Source organism: Festucalex cinctus, chromosome 13 (assembly GCF_051991245.1).
Source record: "Festucalex cinctus isolate MCC-2025b chromosome 13, RoL_Fcin_1.0, whole genome shotgun sequence".
NCBI lineage: Eukaryota > Metazoa > Chordata > Actinopteri > Syngnathiformes > Syngnathidae > Festucalex > Festucalex cinctus.
Window position 1 is genome coordinate 15023483 of NC_135423.1, and position 22564 is coordinate 15046046.

Sequence of the window (22564 nt, forward strand, 5' to 3'; positions counted from 1 at the left end):
CTCTGATGGGAGGTGAGATGTGGTTCATTGTGCCCTCGGCGTGACCTACTGAGACCAGTGAACTGTTACACTTCAAAGGGGAAGTCAATCTTAATTTCTTCATTTTTTGACAATCACATGTTTTTAAACATTCTGATAAATATTAATATATTTGTAGAATATGATTTATGAAGCAAAATCCAGCCATTTTTAGCCATCACAGGGGCAGCCATTTTGCTGTCGACTCAAGAGGACATCACAGTTGCTCAGGGCTCAGGCAATGGCCAATCACAGCTCACCTGTTTATTTAAGCTGAGCTGTGATTGGCTGTTACCTGAGACCTGAGCAACTGTGATGTCATTTTTCCTCGACAGCAAGTGGCAAAATGGCTGCCTTCTGATATTAATAAAAACTGCTGGACTTAGCTGCTTCACTCATATTCCACTAACACAACATTAACCAAAATAATGTATTTAGACTAGTGGGGTTGCATAGAACCAGGGTTATTATAGTTTTGGAATTTTTCATTTTAGTTAGTTTTAATTAGTTTTCAGGGTGGTTCTGTTAGTTTTGATTAGTTCCAGTTATTTAATAAATGCTTCATTTTAGTTTAATTTTAGTTAGTTTCAGTATTAGTTTTAGTTTTTTTGAATGTGTATTACTTGTGTGCAATATTTAAAAAACACAATGGGAACGACATCATCTCAAGGTGCTTTTCTATTGATTGCTACTAGATGATGTCACTTCTGTGTGACACACTTTCAAATGTCCTTAATATTGAAATAAATCTACTTAAAATCACATTTAAAATCATCCCCAAAGTCTCATGCATTAAATTAATTACCAGACTAAAACAAAGGAGTATTTATAGTAATTATAGTTATAGTTAGTTTTGTAAACATAAAATGTAGTTTCAGTTAGTTTTCGGTTTTTAAAAAGCATTTTCGTTTTTATGTTATTTTGTTAACAAAATTGTTTTTTGAATTTTAGTTTTAGTTTTTTCATTATTTTTAGTTAACTAAAATAACCTTGGATAGAACATATTATTGTCAAGAATTTTTTGGGGGGTTGACTTCCCCTTTAAGGGACATTTGTACAAAAAGCCTGCTAAATGTCTCACATTCCAGCAAGTGATTTAAAGCTTTCATGTCCTCTCCTGGAGTAAAATAAACTGCAGGATTGTCCCTGCTTCTCAAAGAAAATTCACAGCAATATTTAATTATTTCTGTACATTATCATATTGTTAGCATGTCCATATTAAGCATGGTCCAAGAACCTTCGGAATCCTTGAACTCAACTTTGCCACTTGGCTCTTTCCAGATATATTTACACAGTCATCTGCGTCGGCATGCCCATAAAGAACACACCATCTATTTTTTAAAGCTCACCACGCCAGGTGGCTCTCTGAGACTTTAGAGGTTGCTAAGTTTGACTCACAAAAAGTGCTTAGCTGGTTGTTTAGGAAGGTTAAGAAAGTATTCAAAAGAGCACCTCGGCTCTGGAACGTGGCCAATTAGTGATGGGAGACTTGAATAAAAACTTGTTTCAGCTTGAAAGGTGCTACAATATTACAACATTGTCAGATATGCAACCATGCCAAGTCATTATTGCCTATTGATGCATTGCAGAATCTACTGCAGGAGAGACTTGACTAATTATCCTGGTCCTCAATTAATGTACTGCATCTGAAATCACAATTTTTATGTCTATAATTTGCAACGGATAAGCAAATTTATGTAAAGTAAGTGTGAACCAGTCCAGGAGAAAAGACCAAAGCTCGATTTCTCAGCAGTTTAGTTGTGCAAAAATGTTCCAGTCAGATATGGTCAGTGCTGCAGGGTTTCCTCTACCTCTCAGAAGTATTACTCATATTACTTCAATAACATTGACATGCAGAAATGAGAAGTTTGACTTCAGTTGAGTTGACACATTTCAAGGATGCAAGCGATTATTTCAAATTCGATTTTTTAATCCCCTTCACCAATTTATTAAATTTCAAATCCCTCCCTTATCTTTTAAATCAGTCATTACAAATTTCTGAATTAGATTAGAGTTCAAAAAATAATTCCAATCAATCCCACCTCCTAAAATAATCAGATTTTCTAACAAAGACAAGCCACACAATCCATCTTACTGTCAACCCACTGAGGTTTTATGTCCACTGTAGCGTTTACAAATTGGGCTAATGATGACATTGAGGTGATCCCGCTGCCCTCACATTCTGTTCATTCTTCATTGTTCCCTCTGCGGATGTGCACGCTCAAGCAGGTCAGGGTTCTGACATTTTTTCTCCATTTTTAGAATTCTTCTGCTTAAATCGATAACACGCCGAGAGCTGGAAATCTCATTAAAGTCATGTTCACACTGTGACACAGGAGGGACTGTGATTCACATTACTGTATTATTCTAATCTTATAACGATCTTCACCCAATGTGAATCTATCTGATTTAATAAGTGGTAGAAGGAAAACTGTGCAGAAAATATAGAAATGGAAGAGTGAGATTACAATACAATCTTCCGTGACAACGCGCATCATAATAATTCAGTGTATTTATTTATTTTTTTCCCCTGTGACAATGACACTTTTTGCAACATGCATCCAACTTTGACTGATTTTGATTAGTGGTTCTCGTTTACAACTAAGAAAATACTTAGTTCTCAAAGTGCTGCCATCATGACATTAGTGTTAATAAACATCCATCCATCCATTTTCCTGACCGCTTATTCCTCACAAGGGTCGCGGGGGGTGCTGGCGCCTATCTCAGCTGGCTCTGGGCAGTAGGCGGGGGACACCCTGGACTGGTTGCCAGCCAATCGCAGGGCAGTTAATAAACATACATGAAAAAAAAAAAAATAGATAATTATTTATTTATGTATTTTAAGCATTGTTCAATTTTTTTTTTTTGTCTTTTATTGAGCGAGCAAATACTGGGGAGTGGACCCAATCCATTTGAACAGTAAATATATTTTCTTTGTAGCGTATTCAATTGAATATAGGTTGAAAATGATTTGCAAATCATCACATTCTGTTTTCAACATCCCAACTTCATTGGAATTGGGGTATACTACACTCAAGTTGAAAAAAAAAATAAAAAAAAAATCTGTCCAAAATGATTTATGCAATTGAACCGTACTTTACAAATACAAATATACTGTACTAGATTTTAAAACGTTTACTGTATTGTATACTATAACATTCACCAGAACTGACACAGTGCACAAAGAAAGAACACACAAGCTCACATCTATGCCGCAGTCTCCTTTTCATCCAGTCATAAAATAACCTTGATGGATTGGTTAACACATATTGCAGGTACATATCTTTTAATACTTATAATAGTGATGAATATCCTAATAGGATAATGGCCTTAAATAAAGACGGGAGTGTTTTGTTCTTTGAAAAATAGCAGCGATATCCACCAGGCGGCAAATTGCTACGTGATGAGATGTGAAACAGAATATAACAAGCTGTTAATCTGCTGCTGCTCTTCACTTTTGTGATTTGTGCGTCACAACAGCTGTTGAGGTTAAACTTAATGAGCAAAGTTCAGCAGAATGAATTTTAATGGAACCAAAGCTCAATTAAAGAGTCATTCAGAGGAAACTAGCTATATAAAACTCTTGGACCAGTGAAGATCAGACTGAAGGAAAGTTCTTTCCTCAGTACAGGGACATTCAAACATTTAGGGGCCTATTCACTAAAGGTTTGCATCACCTTTGCAAAGCGCTAACAGGTAAAAATGGAGCAATCCGGGAGCGCCTAATTCACTAATCATGCGCAGATGGGGAAATCCGTCACTAAGTGCAGAATGCGCCACTGTGCGCCGGTGTTATTTGCGAGTATGTAAATTAGGTAATTTGCATTCATTTGACGGAAAATATGCCCACCCCAATGCAAATGAGACTCATTGATATGCAGCGTCTAATTCACTAACGCCAGATGCAAATAACGTTTTTGGAAAGCATGTATTAATCTGCCGCAACCTCGATCCCGGAATCATGCCATTTGCCGCACAACATGCGCGGCCCTCTCTGTTCACGCAGAGAGGAGAGAAAGAGAGAGAGAGAGAGAGGGGGAAAATTTTCCGTGTTAGTTTTGGACACATAACGTAGCCCGAGCTGATCGTCAATTTGACGATCCTTCTTACGTGCCAGATACATACTGTACGCCCACGCCAAACCTCTGAAAATGTATTTAAAAAAAACGACGATTCCACCAATAATTTGTACTTTATGAATGAATGACGTCGTTGTCGTCCTCTCTGCTCTGTACAGCTTAATGGCGCTCGAAACGCTTACTCTCGGTCCAACCTCGCTTTCTGATAATGTCATCTTTCTCGCAACTGTTGCTATAACCACCATGTTCGTGGGGCAAATCCATTGCCATGTGTGGTAAATCAGGTGCAAATTTGCTCCAAGGTGTCAGTTTTTTGGCCGTGTTTGCGCCGGTATATGATTCGAGCAATATCCTTCGTGAATAGGTTGATAACTGGGCGCAGACTGCGGGTGCAGTTGTGGTGCAATATTTCGCGCTATTACCGGACGCAGCGCATTCTTAGTGAATATACCCCTCAGTTTTGACTAAACAGCTGCATTTAGAACTGCCGGGGTCATTGCTGACTTTTTGCTGTGGAGTCTGGTTACCTGACACCAGAACTGTTCAATGTCGCCTCACCAGGCTGGGAATCAAACAGGCTCGCCGACTGAGCTCCAGTGTGGCACTAAAGTGCTGTTTTTGAACATTTAAATGAGGGACATTAGAGCAACAAACAACCTTAATGTGCCCTTGATCCCCTGGTGATATAATCTGCTTGCCCTGGGGTACTAACAGTCAACACACTGACATTGAGAATGAGACCTGAAATTGGAGAGATGGATCGCATCACCTTACCTCACCCTGTGGTGCTGCGCACACACATGGACACACACACAGGATGATGAAGGATGATCTGTAGGGAGATTGATTTGCTTTTCACCTGAAGCTCAATTTCCAGATCATCCCATTAACAGATCAGTGTCTGTAATTCCTTGCCTTGCCAATATCAAAAGTTGTAATGGGTACAATACTTCTTTTTGGCACCCTCTATTGGGTTATTAAGCACAGTTGTATACAGGGTGGGGCCTTGACATACTGCAGTCTGCCTGCTAATTGACCAATGGTGACTCGATAGAACACAAATCTTCTTGTAATAAACTTGTTAAAAGGAAAGAACGTCAACTACTAAAAACTTGCCTTGCACCATAATTGCCAAAGATGCTGATTATTAAATGTATTGATTAATGCAGCTTTTAAACTCTCTACATATTTTTATAACTGTCGATCAATATTCCATAGCACTCGACACTTTAAAGTGCCCAAGGACTTTCTGCATCATTGCACATTCAACATTGTATCAGAATTGTTGTACTCCTGGTTACCTTAAATGGAGACGATTTCCTTGAGTGTTTTGACATACTTGGTCAATCAAGTTGATTCTGATGTATTAATGTGTGCAGATGATAAGGTTTTTGTCGTCGAATCTTGACTTGCGCTGACAACCAATTACAATGGAAAAATGCTTACACCAATGGGGTCCAGTGACTTAGTTTGATTGAACAGTCAGTTGCTCAGAAGGTTTAAGTAACATCAGTCATGATCACTGATTCTGATGGCCCTATTTAAGTATGTTCAGACGTACTGCAAATATGTTTTAACAAGTCCAAACTATGGCCCGGGGGCTATTTGTGGCCCACCAGATACTTGTAAGCGGCACGTGGCATAAACTAAAAATGACATTTGCTACTAATAAATTTGTTTTATATACTGTAGAACTATTGTAAATATTGAAAGATGCAATTTGCATTTAAAAAAGTAGCAAGATGCATCTTCTTGATAACTGATTTGGGTGTTCTTGATTAATTAAAGTAAAAAAATAAAAAATAAAAAATAAAAAATAAAAAATCAAACTCGACCTTGCATCCTTCAGTTTTTCTATATGGGACCTTGGAGGAAAATGTTGCAAAAACTTTTAAACACATTTGCAAATACCTTTGACCGTATTTGTAGGCTAAATGCCTAAACAAATTTTTTCCCCATGGTGACTATGATTAATATTAACTTGCACATGTGCATACCCAGTGGCATTATGGGAAGAAATGCCGGAAATGCTGGAAATAATGCACCACCGACAATAATAATAAATCGTAAAAACAATGTTTACTTAATTTTCAAACATATTGGTTTAATATAGGCCACATGCAAATAAAATTGCCTCAACACTTCATGGTGTCATGGGATAAAATGCTAAGTATATAGCATTAAGCCTACAAGTACGTTCACAGATACTTGCAAATATGTCCGAACGTATTAGTCAGTCAGTCAGTCAGTTTAATGTCAGTCCCATGCTTAAATCTGATTTGACAGCAACAACAACAAAATCTAACTTACACATACTGGAAGCAGTGCAACCAATGAAGATGCTACATGAAGACAATATGAAAGTGTTGAAATTCACTGCGTTCACGCAATCAGTGACTCACGCAGCACCAGCCATGTGAGGATTTACTGTTTCAGATAACGCTGTCGTGAGTTGAACTCAGTGACCGGCACTCTAACATGGAAACCAAGCACAACCGGTTCCTCAAAGCATAAATGCGACGACGTCCTTACCTGGTCTGTGCGCCTTGGGAACGGCCATATTCATAACGCGGCTGACGTCCTGAGGTTTGGGAGGCGAGGCGGTGAAGCGGCAGATGCCCGACTCGGACGGCGTGCTGGAGGTCACGCTGTCGGTGTAGTCGTTGGTCCCTGCTGTCATCTGCTCGGAGGAGGTGTCAGAGATGAAGCACTCGGTGATGGTGAACTTTGCATGACGGAGCTGCTCCTCCATCTTGGCGTGCTCGTAGGCTCTTGCCAACTCCTCGTAGGTGGAGGAGGCGCTCTCGGTGGACACCATGCTGCTACGTGCTCGATCTGATGACGGTAAGTTACATGTTAAGACAACAACACCCAAAAAGATAAGATACAGTACATTGCATTCAGTTATTGATCTTGTCAACATGTTAATTGCTCGCCCACCTGTGTCCTGTGACGGGCTGACACTGTAGCTGTCGCTCTCCTTGTCCACAGATCCAGCAGCGCGTGGCGTGGGGAGTCGCCAGTCCGTGGTCAGCGTGTGGGAAGAGCTGGTGGGGTGTGGCCTGTTCAGAGTCCACTGGCTGGCGTAGCGGCTTCGTGCAGCCGCTGGACCAGCTTTGGCAGTGCGTCTGGCGGTGGGATCTTGAGGAGAAGACAAGGGTGCCAAATTACTAGCGTACTACAGTGTATTGTGTTGTAATGAACAGTTTTTCAACAGAGTAAATACTACCAAGGTTACTGGTGAAGACAGCAACCTTTCCTGTCAAAAAAGCCATTTTAGGCCATTTTTAGGATTTTTTTGACATTTTATAGTTACTTTCTGCGATTGGCTGGCAAACCAGTCCAGGGTGTCCCCCGCCTATTGCCCAGAGCCTGCTGAGATAGGCTCCAGCACCCCCCGCGACACTTGTAAGGAATAAGCGGTCAATAAAATGGATGGATGGATGGATGGATGGATAGTTACTTTATTAATGTTTTCTTTTATCAATTATTGAAAAAAAAAATCTGACTTTTAATGGCAAGTCCAAAAAAACATTTTATGGTATTTTTTTTTTGCCTTTCTTCTTTTGTGTTTGGCCATACAGGTATAATGGTTACTTTTTATTTTCTTCCTTTTTAAATCATGTTTCATTAATATCTGACACTGGGCAAATTCATGGACAATTTATGGTAATTTTCCACTTTTTCTCTTCCTTTGTGGACATTTCACGGTCATGTTTTGGACATGTTTGATTATTTTTTTTAAATATAATAATTAATTTAAAGAATATTTCATCAAAAATTACAAATACATATGCAAAAAAAAAACCCCCCCAAAAAAACAAAAACAAAAAACAAGATAATTTCTACTAATTTTTTTCAAGGGATCCACAGGGAGCGAGCTACAGGAGAGGGACTAAAGAGCCACATGTGGCTCCAGATCCGCAGGTTGCAGACCCCTGGCCTAGCTGTTGGTCCATGTAACTTTCTGTAATTTCTGCTATTTCCCTCGGAAAAAGTTCACAAGAGAATAAAGTTTAAAAAAAAAATGTATTGGGTTCCTTTTTAAAAGGAGAAGTTAAAACAAAAACAAAAACAATGCATGTATGTAAAAACACTGTATGTGTACAAAAAAATAAAGGTTATAATTTTTGGTTGTATATGGATGATCAACATGTGGTAAATTTACACAATATAGAAAAATTACAACAGTTCACCACATTTTATTCATGCACAACCAATGTACATTTTTGAATTCGGTAAATTCTAATATTTTTTTTTCTTTTGTGAATAAAGTGCACTGTTATTTATTACATTCCATGTTTTTCAAATTAAGTACTGCATATTGACTAAATTAATTTCTATACTATGTGTACACTGTCTGGAAAAAAAAAATCCCCTCAGCAAACCAACTTGTATTTTGGTAAGGATATGAATAAAGGTTCTATTATGATATATTTATTTTTGATTCTGCCTTTACTGACCACTTACACTATGGACAAGTTGGGGCGTTGACCAATCAATTATAATTGTTAAAGTTAAACTTTAACCTTCGTGTAACCTTATTGTTAAAATTAAAGATTTAATAGTCTCATACATAGCACAATTTTTTTTAATGTATTTTTAGGCATATTATGTGTTTACAATATCTAGAATGTAGAATGTATGTAGGAATATGGGGTAACATTGCACAATTTTGCATAACGTAGCAAAGAAGGATAGTGAAACTTGTGTGAGAATGTGCCAAGGGAAAGTAGAGAGACCACTACTCTTCATCAGTTCCGCTTCGGCGGAGCACAAACACCAAGTTACTCTACAGCACTATTGCTGAGTCATCATCATCATCATCATCATCATCATCATCATCATCATCATCACAGCTGGAAGTCGCCTCATTGACTAGATGACAAGCTTGCAAAAATTCTGTTGCTAAATGGATATTAAATGTCTTATTTCAGGAAAATAATCACAACAATAAGCACTACAACAACATGTAATCTTTTTGAAAGAGGAAATAGAAATGGGCACTAACAATGGTGGGACTCACTGGTTCCGGGCCTGGCATCGGACACGTCCACCAGTGGTCCAGTGGCCTGGGAAAGTGACTGGTAGTGGACCGTATGCGTCACTGTGGACGACTTCTGTTTATTTGTGTCGCCAAAGTCGTTATCAGTCAACAGCACCGTGGATCGGTCGTCTGCGCGGTAAAATGATAGATGTAAAGCAACAATAAGAACATGTGGGCAAATGGTTGTTCTTTTAATGATCACAATCGAGGTCTTACCGATTGTCTCCATGGTGTCCCTTTCCTCGATGAGCAGCTGCGCTCTCGGGATATCGATGTGCATTCTTAGCGTCTGTTGCTGCTTGTTCACATTTTCTGGTGTCCGCGTGTTCTTACTGTGCACATTAATGAGGGGGGGAAATGCACACTATTTTTTTTCTCTGTTGCCTTGCATTGTATAAAGTTTAGATTAGGATGAAAAATACTCACCTCATTAGCATTTCTGCCAGGCTTTTGGCATCTGTGAAGTCAACAATAAGGCTTGAGTTAATAGGAATATAAAGCTGTCGAAACGGATAACTAGCACGGGATATTCTGGACCGTTGTTGAAAGAGAATGTTTAATACTTTCATGTAGGTCTTTAATGCAGATTTGATGGCTCAGTTATTCACAGTAAAGTATCACATGACTTCTGTGTGTGTTTGTGTATGAACGTATGAAGGTTTTAACTTGATTCATTTCACAATATTTATTCATATCAAAACTCACTTTCGCATATGCAAACATACAAACTCATTAGGCTAACCTCTGAGTCTTTTGAGTCTCTGCTCCCTACGTCTCCTCTTTAGCACCATAAGCATAATGAACACCAGGACGGCCACCACCAGGATGGACGTGATGGTTACCACCATCTTCAAACCTCCGCTGCCTGACATGTTGTCTGAGATGGGATCGCCTGTTTTCAGCAGAGGAGGGATGGTACCTTGAAAGAAACACATTTAGACAAATTAAAAAGGATATAGTGACTTTAAATGAACATTCTTTTTGGTATGTAATATCATCAAGTACGCTACAAGTTACAAACAAAACATTGTGCAATTTTGTTATATGCTCAATGATTCTTTAAAAAGTTTTGAAACAGTTTCTCGTTGTGTTTTTAAATAAAAAAAAAATACAATGTATAAATTGTCTACATTTACAGCATATAATGCATCTCAGAATGATCAGGCATTTGTTTACAATTCCTCCAGTCAGAGAAGAAATGTTGACTTGATCCGTGTGAGGCTCGTGTTGAATCTTTGCTTTTATTCCAGCAGCTGAGCTGTCAAACTGACAGGCTCCCCCACAAAATCATGTTTGCCCACACACAGCGAAAAGCACATCCACGCACACTTACGCCATCCTGACAGGCAGCTTAAACTCCTCAAGCAAAACCCCTCAAAGTAAATTAATGAGTAGCGTGGAGTGTGGCGCTCTCATCGCCTCCTGTCTGTCCGCCTTAAAGCGTCCTTTCAGTGTGAATGGCACAATCTGTAGTTGCACAATGAAGCTATACAATTACGTAAATATGAAGAGCTGCTTTCTTACTCAACTGGAAGCGTGAGAGTGAAATTGTATTGAGAGACTTTTCGATGCATATATGACAATGTTGCGTAGGCATAGCTACTAAGTAGCAGCTCACAAACGCAACATCGATTTAATGAGGGACAGACGTGCAAGAGAGGGTTTGAATGTGGCTTAGCAAAGGGGCAAAACATTTTCTACTAAGTGTCGAGAAGCCCTCTGTGAGAAGTTAGAGGTTTATCTGGGGATTTTAGGGGTGTCAGGCAATTTAAATTTTTCATCAGAATTAATCGCATGACTTCAATCGTTAATTGATGATTAATTGCAAATTTAAATCTGTTCTAAATGTAAAATAAAATGTACAAATTCTAAGTTTCATACTCAACATAAAAGTGGAAAAAATGTTAAAGGAAGGCTCCTTTAATTTTACATGTATGGCTTGATTGGCAGTAAATAGTTAGTATAGCTACGAAACATGCATAAGAGCTGAAGAATACACTCCTATATTGATTTATTTAACTTTTTTCAACATAGAAGTACTTCCGTGTTGCAACGCCCCCAAGTGGTGACGTCACTAGTGTGTATACTCGCTTGGGGAACAGTAGTTCATGCAGACATAACAACGAGGAAGACACAAACGTCAGTTATGCCTTACTGTATTGCAAAATTTTGCAAGGCGTCGGCAAGGAAAAACCCGCGAGACCCCCCAAAAAAAAAAAAAAAAAAAAAAAAAAAAAAAAAAACCTACTTGAGTAGACAATGGTTTGTTTGCTAAGTGCTGTCAACCTCCCGAAGGACAAGCAGGCGTGCGCGCAGCGAACATTTCAGGCATGAGGACTTCGAATATATGTTACAATTTGAGATGGGGTACGCCACACGCCTAATACTAAAGCCCAACGCAGTACCGAGTATCTTTAAAGAACCAGACGTGGGAAATAATCAAGCCGATGGAGGAGCCGCAACTGCTAGCAACACGGAGCCTTCACTCACACAACAGCCGGCACAAATCGAGTCCCTACCTACGGCCACTGAAAGATCTCGGAGAAGCGAAGCAAATTTAAAGCGAAAGGTAGGCATGTTTCGGGGGTGGGGGGGCATTGGTTATTATACTGCACGGACTGTTTTATTTCATAATTCATTTGAAGGTGGCCAACGCAGGGGCACGTCGGCACGTTACCGTAATGCACAGTATTAACAATCGTTGGGGCGGCTGGCTTGACTTCGTCTTTTCGAGTGGCGGCTGGCCTGACCGCAGTGGGACGCTACGCAAAAAAGAAAAAAAAACAGCTAGGGGAGGTTGGGTGCTGTAACGACGATACATTTAATTTTACTATTTTTTCTTTTTCCTGAAATATTTCGTCAGTTCCACACGTTTTGCATTGCTCGTACTGTGTGTCACTTTACCTGTTGGATATTTGCTCCTCCAAGACTTTTCTTCTTCACATCTTTCATCGCAACCAAAGCTATCCTGAGAATGTCTATTTAGTATTGCCATGTTGAATGTCTGATGTTCCAGGATGCAGTTGAGATTGTCCGCAAGGAACCGATCCTCGAGTTCTTTCATTTCCAGACAGCACACATTCATTAGCGGATTGTCCATTCCTGCAGCTCCCGCACGAGCACCACTCACCCCCCGCCTGATTCACTCGTTCGTCAAAGTTTATTTTGTGCCCGAAAAGACCATCTGGCGCCACAACTTTCACATCCAAGGCAGACTTTCCTTCGGTAGTGTTATTTTGTCGTGTTGGCTCGAAGCGATAAGGTTTAATCCTTCCGGGTTTGACGCTAGATGCACGGCTGCGTTGCATAGTGCTTCCATAGTGTAGCGTTTACACACTAGTGACGTAAACATCCGGGTTATTTAGTCACGTGTAACAAACATGCCGGCGTTCGATTCATTTTAACAATGGTTTAAAAGTTATTAAATGTACATAAAAAAATAATCACGTCACCAAATTAATTATTGAAAAAGTAGCAACTTTTTGCTGCTAAAAATTGATCAATAAGTAAAGTGTCCCTACAAATAGAAATAATGCTGCATCTTTTAGTCATTGATACAGTAATTTCATAATAATTCATAAGATTGGGTTAAAAAGAAAAAGATGTACTGTACTGTAAAAAACGATTGTGATATTGATTTGTGTTGAGGTCATTTTTTTGCCACTAGATGGCATAATTACATTTGTAAAACGTTGCTGACAGCTCAGTGCCTTTTTCTTTTCATATTAATATCTATATAGCCATTAGCATTAAGTAACTTTTGAAATTCTGCACATTTTTAAAATTGTAAAATCCAACTTGACCCATCACATTTATTTACTTGTAAAAAAATAAAAAATAAATAAAAAACTTGTATATTCACTTAAAATGTTTGCTTTGTTCTTGTTTTTCATATCTCATTCTTTACTGCACGACTGATTTCTGTTTCATGTACAACACTTTGCATACAGCAATGTTTGTTTTAAAGTGCTTTATAAATGAAGTTGAGTTGAGTTATTAGTGCTAAATTTTGACGTGGACGTGTCTGCTGCATTGCGACTGGAATTCCCCCAGTACAGGCTTCCCAAGTAAGGGAAAGCCTGTAAAAAAATGCATAATTGTTAGAAAAAAAATGAATAATAAAAAAAAAAAAAATCACAATTTTTAGTAACCATATACTGTACTGCAACAGAATCACTTTTGCATTTCTCTATAGTTAAAAAAAAAGCATCACTACTAGAAATAAAAGGTTCAAAATGTCAAACTCACTTCCATCTGCATTGAGAGTGGCAAAGGTGAGCTTCTTTTCCGCTGAGCCAGCACTGTTGATGACCTTCATTTGCAAGTCGTACCAGGTGGCCTCCTGCAGGTCGTACAGGATGTAGCTCTTGGTCAGCGACGTTCGCTGAGCCGTGGTCCAGGTGGCCGAGTCCACGGCTTTGTACTCGAGTATGAAGGAGGTGATTGGACAGCCGCCGTTGTTCCAGCCAACCAGATTGAGTCTGGCCCGGGTGGAGTTGATGCTGGTGAAGAGTTCATGTTCTTTGGCAAACTGCGGTTCTGAGGAGCGCACACACAGATGGTAAAGAAGCAGCTTGACTTTTTGACTCAGCATGCTTCATAATATCCATCCATCTGTCAATACATCCTACCTTTCCCATGGGTTTTAGCTTCAATTATCTCACTGATTCGGCCCGGCCCAACAGCGTTCTGGGCAGTCAAGGTGAATTTATACCAGGTGCCACACTTTAAATTCTCGAGACGGTAAAAACGCTCGCTGGGGCTGATGGGAAAACTGCCCCACTGCTCACTGTTGTCTTCTGAATACTGCAGGATGTATCCTGCCAATGAAAAGATGACATCATGAAAATCTTTCCAATTCTATTTAGCAACTAGACTAAGTGTAATTTCTGGAGAAATTGCATGGGAATGCTGAAAGCTGAATGCTAATGGCTGAATGCTAAGATTTGAATGCATGTGGAATGCTTATGAAGTAAATGTAAGCAAAGATGACAGAATATGTCATGAAAATCTTTCCAATTATATTTAGCAACCAGACTGAGTGCAATTTCTGTAGAAATTGTGTGGGAATGCTGAAAGCTGAGTGATAAAATTTGAATGCATGTGGAATGCTTATGAAGTAAACTGAGAGATAAATGAAATTATGACATCCTGGTTACTGGACAATGCACTTTACCAATTGTGCGACCGAGCAGTATCAGACACCTGGTAATGATGGTAAGTTATATGTATGGAAGTGTGCGTGGAAAGTGAAACTTAACAAAAGTTCAATGTCTGTCCCATTGAAAATAAAATGGGTAAAACTTGTTAATTAACTTTAAATACTGTCAGTAATGTGGAATCATATGATATATATACCCCGGGAGGCATGAATTTTTGAAGCAAGTTGAAATTTGAACAGTGTAAATCATAAGCATTATGTGGGAGTTGTTTCATGGCAAAAAAGTGTGGAGAATAAAAATCACAATAATGCTTCAGCATTCGCACATAAATGATAATATTAATCTTCTAAATATGCATTGCCTGGTCAAAATCAAATAAGGATCCGCAGACACTCTGGATAAAGTTGTATAATGTGCTTGCTGAATCTACATTATAGGTTGTAAATTAATATGCCATTATGTGTCACCTCTGATGGAACTGCCGCCATTGTCTCCTGGTATCCATGACAACGTGATTGAAGTTGTGGTGGTCTTGGTCACTGTGAGACGCGGCTGATCAGGAGGCACTGAGGATATAAAGATAAAGCCACTTCAATGCATTTTAGCAGGATCCTCTCTATCACCACCACTTGGATTTTTTTTTCATCGTAAAAATATAATTTAAAAAAATCCTCTCCATGGTGACTTGCCTTGAACCTGCAGGTTAAGCGTGATCTCGTCTGAGCCCCAGTTGTTACTGGACACACAGCTGTAGTTGCCGGAGTCCTCTGCTTTCACTGTGCGGATGAAGAAGCTGCCGTTGGCGTGGACGCTCCGTCGGCCATCCACCAGGACAGGCGTAGGAGTCCCATTGGTGCTGCGGAAAATTAGATTGGATCATAACACTTTTTATTAAACCAAGTACGAGTACGCAACTCTAACAATTTAATGTTACAACTAGTAACTTTTCTTCAACTTTTCTTCTTCTTAAATTTTTGGTGGAACATTTATCGACCTGTGACTTACTTTCCTTTGAGCCACTTGATTGTGGGAGGAGGATCCCCGACAGCTTTGCACGGCAAGACAATGTCCTTCATCCAAGGAGTGGTCACTGTACCGTTAAAGGTTAAAATTCTGGCTGGAGCTAAACATAACACACAAGCAGTGACACAAAATAATGTCAAAAGAGGAGAAGGATGCAAGGGGAAGGCCACCAAATCTATCCTTGGCCTAGTGTACCTTTCGCCAGAGGCTCCACTGTGATCTTCTCACTGTTGTTGCCATGACCGGCGGCAGTCACAGCCACCACCCAGATGCTGTACTGTCTGTTCCGAGCCAAATTTGTGATCCTGTAGAAATATGCGTCGGGAGAGGCCTCAAACTCGCTCATCACCTGCAAATTGGAGAGGAGAAGAGATTACTGTATCACTGTGTGGAGCCACGGTACTTGTCAGCATTGTGATTGGAGTCATACAACATCATTGTAAAACAAAAATGCGAGAGGGAGAGTCAGAGAGAGAATCCTGTGGCACACAAACACTATTACCATCGGATGCAGGTTCGAGCAGAAGACGATGTATTTCCTGATGATGCCGTTGAGCTTGAGAGGTGGCAGCCAGGAGACAAACACCACAGAGCTGCTGGAGGCAGCGGCCTTCACGCCTGCTGGTGGACCAGGTACTAGGATGGACAGAAAAGTCAGAAAAGTAAATAAACACACAATTAGTATGGAGGATACCATTACTCTGTTAGAAAAATGATACCTCAGAATTCTGTTCTTGTTTTTTTTTGTTTTTTTGATGAAAACCCTGTTTGACTTCTTAGCATGATGCAATAGTTACATCACTGACACCACAAATATTAAAAGGGTTACAGAAAACAAGAAAGAAAACATCAAAGTTTTGTATATGTTTGTTTTTCACTGCAGCGTCTTACCATCCTCTTTGGTGCGCACGTAGATCTGTTCACTCCGTACACCATCTCCAGCATTAGTGAAGGCTAACACCTGAATGCTGTAGTTAGTGTACTTCTCCAGACCGTCCAGTTCCAGAGATGGTTGACTTGTGGTTACGTTCCTGATTTCTCCAAGTTCTAACACATGAGGGGAAATGAATTTATGAGTCTAATGTGCATAATACCCATTGAAGTTCTTTTTTTTAAATGATATAACCACTAAGAGGAAATAAATTAAAATGATAATTTATTTTAAAATGGATTTTGTCATAAATAGTAGCATTGTAATAACTATATAATAACACATTTATTAAATATTTACAATAACTGTGTTTGTGTCCATATGTGTGTGTTTTCTAGATGATTTGTTTGCATTGATTCTGAATCTGCCCTTGTTTTTTTTCTATCACAGTTTAGGATTCATCATCATCATAACAACAACAACAACAACAACAACAACAACAACAACAGCAATAATAATAATAATAATAATAATAATAATAATAATAATAATAATAATAATAATAATCCCTCCATTTTCTTGACCGCTTACTCCTCACAACTGGCTGCCAGCCAAACGCAGAATAATAATAATAATAATAAAACTACTACTACTACTACTACTACTATTACTACTACTACTACTAATAATAATAATAATAATAATAATAATAATAATAACAATAATAATATTATACTTATTATTATTATTAATATTATTATTATTATTATTATTATTATTATTATTATTAGCAGTAGTAGTAGTAGTAGTAGTAGTAGTAGTAGTAGTAGTCAAAGTAGTATGAAATACGGTATGATAATATATTTAGTATTATTATTTTTAATTACAGCAAAATTGTTTGGAAGGATGGCTCAGCAACAGGTGGAATTTTTTTCTGAAACATCATAGTGTTAAAATTACAACACATGGCAAAATGCGTATTGTGCAAGCTTTCATAGGTCAAACTTAAAAACAAAAATGAGAGTCTCTCAAAAACCTGATGTGCTAGAAAATAAGACATTTTTTAAATCAATGTCAAAAATATGTTTAGGGACACATGAAAGCCATCTTTTGATTAAAATTTGTTTTTGACCAGTGTTATTAAACCCATAACACAATTTGAAAATCTGGCATAAAGTTAAAATACACAACATGAGGAATACCTCCAAATCATTACTGGGCATTTAAGTATAGTATAATGATGCAACAGTGCCCTCTAGTGCAATATATGTAAAAAACAAAACAAAAAAACAACTAGCATTGGGAAATACTGTATTTTAGAGTTTAATGTAGGCTTCAACAGCAATTCTTTGCATAATGTGAGTATTTCCATCCACCCATCCATCCATCCATCCATCTATCCTCTACCGCTTATCCGAGGTTGGGTCGCGTGAGTATTTCCATGTTAAATAAATACCTCCATCAGGCAGATTTGCCCAGTAGATGACTCTGTAGCCCTGCAGGTTTCCATTGAGAGCCTCTCTCGGAAGCTGAATCCAGGAGAGGGAGATTACCTCGGGGGACTTGGCCACGGCCAGCACATTTTCAGGAGGCCGAGATGGCACTGAGAGAAGAACATTGACTTTAGTCCCATTGTATGCTTGAACGCAAAAAAAAAAAAAGTGTGAAATTAAATAGATTTTGAGTCTTAAAATAGTCCACTTGGTGGTAGCATTGGACAAATTAATACACTGAATAAATCTTATGAACTGGGTATTTCATCTTAGGTTAGGTCAATTGTGGTATAAAAATTGAAAAACATCTAAACTGTAACCAAAATATTGAATACGACACCATGCTTACCGTCCTCTAAGGTTTTGGTGACCACCTGCTGCGAGGACGGTCCGGTCCCGGCCCGGTTAGCCGCTTGGACCACCACGCTGTACTGCGTGAACTTCTTCAGGTCGTCCAGCACAATGCTCTCCATTGTGTCTCCTGCGGTGTCCACGCTGATAATGGTGAACTGGTGACCTCCGCCGGGGCTGTACTCCCGGTAGCCCACCTGGTAGCCTCGGATCACGCCGTTCTGCAAGTGCTTGTAGGGAGGCTGCCGCAGATGAGAAATAACTAATCAGCATTGAAGCAATTATGAGTGTAAAATAGAGAAAATTAAAAATAAGTAAATAAAATGAATTTGTATGCATGTATGTCATTTTATTGAGCATTCCTACTCATATTTAGGCCAGTGAGGGTACATTTACATTCTTCCGTTTGTAGAAGAAGACTGACACAAGTTTTAAAATGCTGTTTGAATCTGGCTTTCTTTACTGTCAGTGATTCGATTTAGGCATCACAATTACTTGCTTGGTTTAGGATAACATAAGAGTCTTTCTACAACTTTATCCACAAGCTCGACAGACTCTCTTTCAATGATCAAAACCCCTCGGCCGAATTCTTCTCACATGGATGCTTTTCTCATTCCTTTCATTTTCTGGCATGCTGCTTTGACAGTTTTTTTTTTTTTTTTTTTTTTAATTCCCAAGGCCAATCCTAAAATATCTGATGCCCCCCGTAAAACATGTGACCTCTTCAACCATTTGATATTATGAATGAACGTCTTGTACAGATGGCACAATGCAACATTCAAATTGGACCAAACAAGCAACATGTGATGAAGCTTGAAGAGACCAGATACGTCATTATGAGCTTATAAACATGCCATGTATTGTTTCTTTCCCTGTATGACCTCAATTGATATAAATAAAAAAGGCTGTGGTGTGTTGAAATAGTTTTATTTTTTTTCCAGCCATATAACATCCATCCATCCATTTTCTTGACCGCTTACTCCTGACAAGGGTCACGGGGGGTGCTGGCGCCTATCTCAGCTGGCTCTGGGCAGTAGGCGGGGGACACCCTGGACTGGTTGCCAACCAATCGCAGGGCACACAGAGACGAACAACCATCCACACTCACAAGCACACCTAGGGACAATTCAGAGCATCCAATTAACCTGCCATGCATGTCTTTGGAATGTGGGAGGAGACCGGAGTACCCGGAGAAGAATCACGCGGGCACGGGGAGAACATGCAAACTCCACCCAGGAAGGCCGGAGTCCCCAGAACTGGGAGGCGGACGTGCTAACCATATAACAATTTCACTTTTTAGTTTCATTAAAACAAACGAACAAAAAAAAAAACTGTGATACATTATTACAAAATAAATTACAAAATAAAAAGATAATACTAAAATTAAAGTAAAAATTATAATAAAAAAAATAGTGACCAATTTTCAATACACATTTTTTTAAAAGCAATAAAAAATAAAAAGAGTGATATTTTGTATCAATAAATTTTTTCTTAATGAACCCATTTATTTGTAATGTTTGAAAATATTTAGTTATTATTTTTTAGAAGTTTTAACCTCTCGTAAACTCCTGATCCAGGTCAGGTATTGTAATGTATTAATATACGTGTCAGGTTGACACACACACACACACACAAAAAAGTAGGCTGCAAATGGCCCCCACCGGGCCAGATTTTAGACCCCCCTCTGTACTGTCATGATACCTTCCAGGAAACTTTGATGCTCTGTGGGGAGGTGGGCTCCAGAGTGACATCTTGTGGAGGACCATCAGGAGCTGCGGAATGAAATCCATCAGTCAGCATTACCAAGCACTTGAGTCTTAAATGGGACAGATTATCAGCCATCAAGGGCAATTTACTTTACACTTTAACTTCACTAGAGGGTGCTGTCGAGTTAAAAATATGGGACCTGAGAGCTCACTATCCTTAATGTGCCTTGCAGCTTAATAGCATAATAAAAACAACAATAATATTTAAAATGCTTTACTTACTTTGAATTTCATGCTTTATCTCATTAAGTTAATTTAATGCGCTCACAGGGGAATCAGTACAAGTACTAAAGGAATTAGCATATATTGAGGGGGCTAACACGCCAGGATGATTGGTAAAATAAAAGCCCTCACATTTCTAACTATAAGTGATGGTGAACTAGAAACACTTATTTCATGACAAACTTTTTTCTCGCACGTATTCATTTTTTATGGTATTAGTATCATAGAATTAGTCATAGAATTTAGCATAGCACCTCTTTTGGCATTGTCTTTAACATAACATATTTCCTCAAATAGTGACCTCTTCCAAGACACAGTGCCCCAACTAATCACTAAATTATTTGTCTTGAATATGCCACATATATGCCTCAGGCCACGATATGTCAAAAATAGAATGAGTCACTCTCTAACCGGCTTCATCGGTCGTGATGGTGAGTTCGTTGCTCGGGTTACTGTTGCCGATGATGTTCTTGGCAACCATGCGGATGTTGTAAGTGGATGACGGGTGGAGGTCAATGATGGTGGCCTGGTTGAGCTGCGGTGACACATCTTTGGTAACTTGGGCTGATAGCCACGAAGCTGACAGGGATAAGACAGAAAGACGGTCAATCAGAAATGTTATCTTGACATATACAGAAACATTTCGGTCTATCTTGTGCTCTGTTCCAGGTAGAAGTGTCTTAAGTTTTTTTTCCTTACATTTTCCATCCACATCAAGATTGAATATGACTATTACCTGATTTGTTCTTGCACTCTATGTCATATCCTGTAATGGGGCTGTTGCCATCGAAGCCCATGGTCCAGCGAAGAGCTATGGTCCTGTCTTTGACTTCTCGGATCTCCACCTCAGGAGGGTCAGGAGGCTCTGGGGTAAAATATGAAGAAAACAAATAAAATTACACAACCTTTGCTTTGAACATAGATGGTAAATAGGAAGGACAGAGCAATTATTTTGTTTGTTTATCTTTAACCGTATGAAAAGACACAAACAGCGGGGGATAATTAATTAGGTACGAACTAGCTATGGCTTTACATTTAAGATATTTATATGTACATTTTAAAAACACCTATGTACATAAAATATTTGCAAGTGCTGTAGTTTAACTGAATATTTTGGAATAATCCCAGTTGAAGTGTTTTACCTTGCACAGTAAGTTGTATGATTCCTCGATCTTCTCCAAAGGAGTTGATGGCATGACAGGAGAAGAAACCAGAGTCCTCGCGTACGGTGGGCATAATCTGGAGAGAGAAGACACACATTCCTGTGATCAAGCAGGAGAGTCACGCTGTTCCTCTATGAAGGTATCAAACGGAACAGGAGAATTGGAAGTTAGACGTGAAATACAGGTAAAACAGTGTTTCATTGTAAAAGCAACACAGAAGCTTAAATAACATGAACATCTGGAGTCAATAAACGAATTAACTGTATTTCGGCCTGACTCTTTGGCACTGTAACACTCACCACCAGCGTCGATATGACTTCGTCGGCCACCTCCTTGACGGTGACGATGTATCGGCTGGTCTCAGGGTTGATGATGCGTTCTTCTTTCTCCCAGCGCACCATGATGGGCTTCTCTCCATGTGCTATGCAGCTCATCTTTTTCTCCTCCCCCTGTGTGGCCAGGGTGGTGTTGGGATAGGACGTGATCATGGCCGGGACTAAAAATGGAGACACAGAGGGAATAGCAATTGGTAAGAATAAAGAGACTGACTGGGATCAGAATCAAATCAACCTTTTGAATGAGGGTTTGAATGTGTATGTAGGTGTGCTCTACGATTTGCTGGCATTCTTTTACAGAAATTTGCTATTTGTATCATTATCGGATGTGGCTATAGATATCACACTAATCCAATACTTATAAAACTAAAAAGTTTAAAATGATAATGAATTGATGGATTTTAAGCGTCTTGAAATAATGTTTAAAGCCCATTATGAAATCTTACCAATTAACAGGCAAATCAAAAAAAAAAAAAAGTGAAACTAGGAATAGATATTTTTACCAAACCTAAATACAGAACAAAACAAAATGAACAGTGTATTTCAACTCAAGGTGTCATTTTGTGGAACAATCTGGATTATAAAATTAAATTATCTCCAGTCCATTTGTATTTAAAAAGTACAATTACTGTAAAAAATATATAAAGCACAAGGTCATGCTGTTGAATTTTTTTTCTTTCTTTTTTATTTTTTATTTTTTATTGAAAGCATGTTGACTGCTTTCTGTCATTTATTTTGTGTTGTTCATTTTTTTTTGTTGATCAGGGGCAGATATTATAAGTTTTACTTCTTTCTGTTCCCTTTCATTTTATTTTTAAGAATGAAATAAAATTTTTGAATTGAATTGATCATAAGCAATATAATTTTCTAATTGTGGGAATGCTGAAGCATTCCCACATATGTTATTGTGATTTTTATTTTCCACACTTTTTTTTGCCGCGTAACATCTCCCACATAATACTTCCAATTTACACTGTTCAAATTTCAACTAGCTTCAAAAAGTCACGCCTCCCGGGGTATATATTGTCTGATTC

The 22564-nt window shown here is 38.8% G+C and overlaps 1 protein-coding gene across 4 annotated transcripts in view; it reads right to left on the bottom strand.

The window, feature by feature from the left end:
- dscamb (Down syndrome cell adhesion molecule b) overlaps positions 1 to 22564 on the bottom strand; it is a 123142-nt gene that overhangs the window by 1360 nt on the left and 99218 nt on the right. The window contains exons 12-32 of one of the 4 annotated variants that reach the window (XM_077541575.1): positions 21495 to 21691; positions 21175 to 21271; positions 20769 to 20897; positions 20444 to 20611; positions 19746 to 19816; positions 18043 to 18286; positions 17657 to 17803; positions 16221 to 16376; positions 15832 to 15965; positions 15525 to 15678; positions 15312 to 15429; positions 14996 to 15162; positions 14774 to 14872; positions 13776 to 13964; positions 13393 to 13683; positions 9887 to 10063; positions 9571 to 9601; positions 9361 to 9476; positions 9124 to 9273; positions 7038 to 7238; positions 6630 to 6932 (exon numbers count right to left, since the gene is read on the bottom strand). In XM_077541575.1, coding sequence (XP_077397701.1) covers positions 6630 to 6932; positions 7038 to 7238; positions 9124 to 9273; positions 9361 to 9476; positions 9571 to 9601; positions 9887 to 10063; positions 13393 to 13683; positions 13776 to 13964; positions 14774 to 14872; positions 14996 to 15162; positions 15312 to 15429; positions 15525 to 15678; positions 15832 to 15965; positions 16221 to 16376; positions 17657 to 17803; positions 18043 to 18286; positions 19746 to 19816; positions 20444 to 20611; positions 20769 to 20897; positions 21175 to 21271; positions 21495 to 21691 — 3339 coding nt within the window. Of the gene's footprint in view, positions 1 to 6629; positions 6933 to 7037; positions 7239 to 9108; positions 9274 to 9360; positions 9477 to 9570; positions 9602 to 9886; positions 10064 to 13392; positions 13684 to 13775; positions 13965 to 14773; positions 14873 to 14995; positions 15163 to 15311; positions 15430 to 15524; positions 15679 to 15825; positions 15966 to 16220; positions 16377 to 17656; positions 17804 to 18042; positions 18287 to 19745; positions 19817 to 20443; positions 20612 to 20768; positions 20898 to 21174; positions 21272 to 21494; positions 21692 to 22564 lie in introns of all 4 variants that reach the window. The other 3 variants (XM_077541573.1, XM_077541574.1, XM_077541572.1) reach the window with 3 other exon arrangements.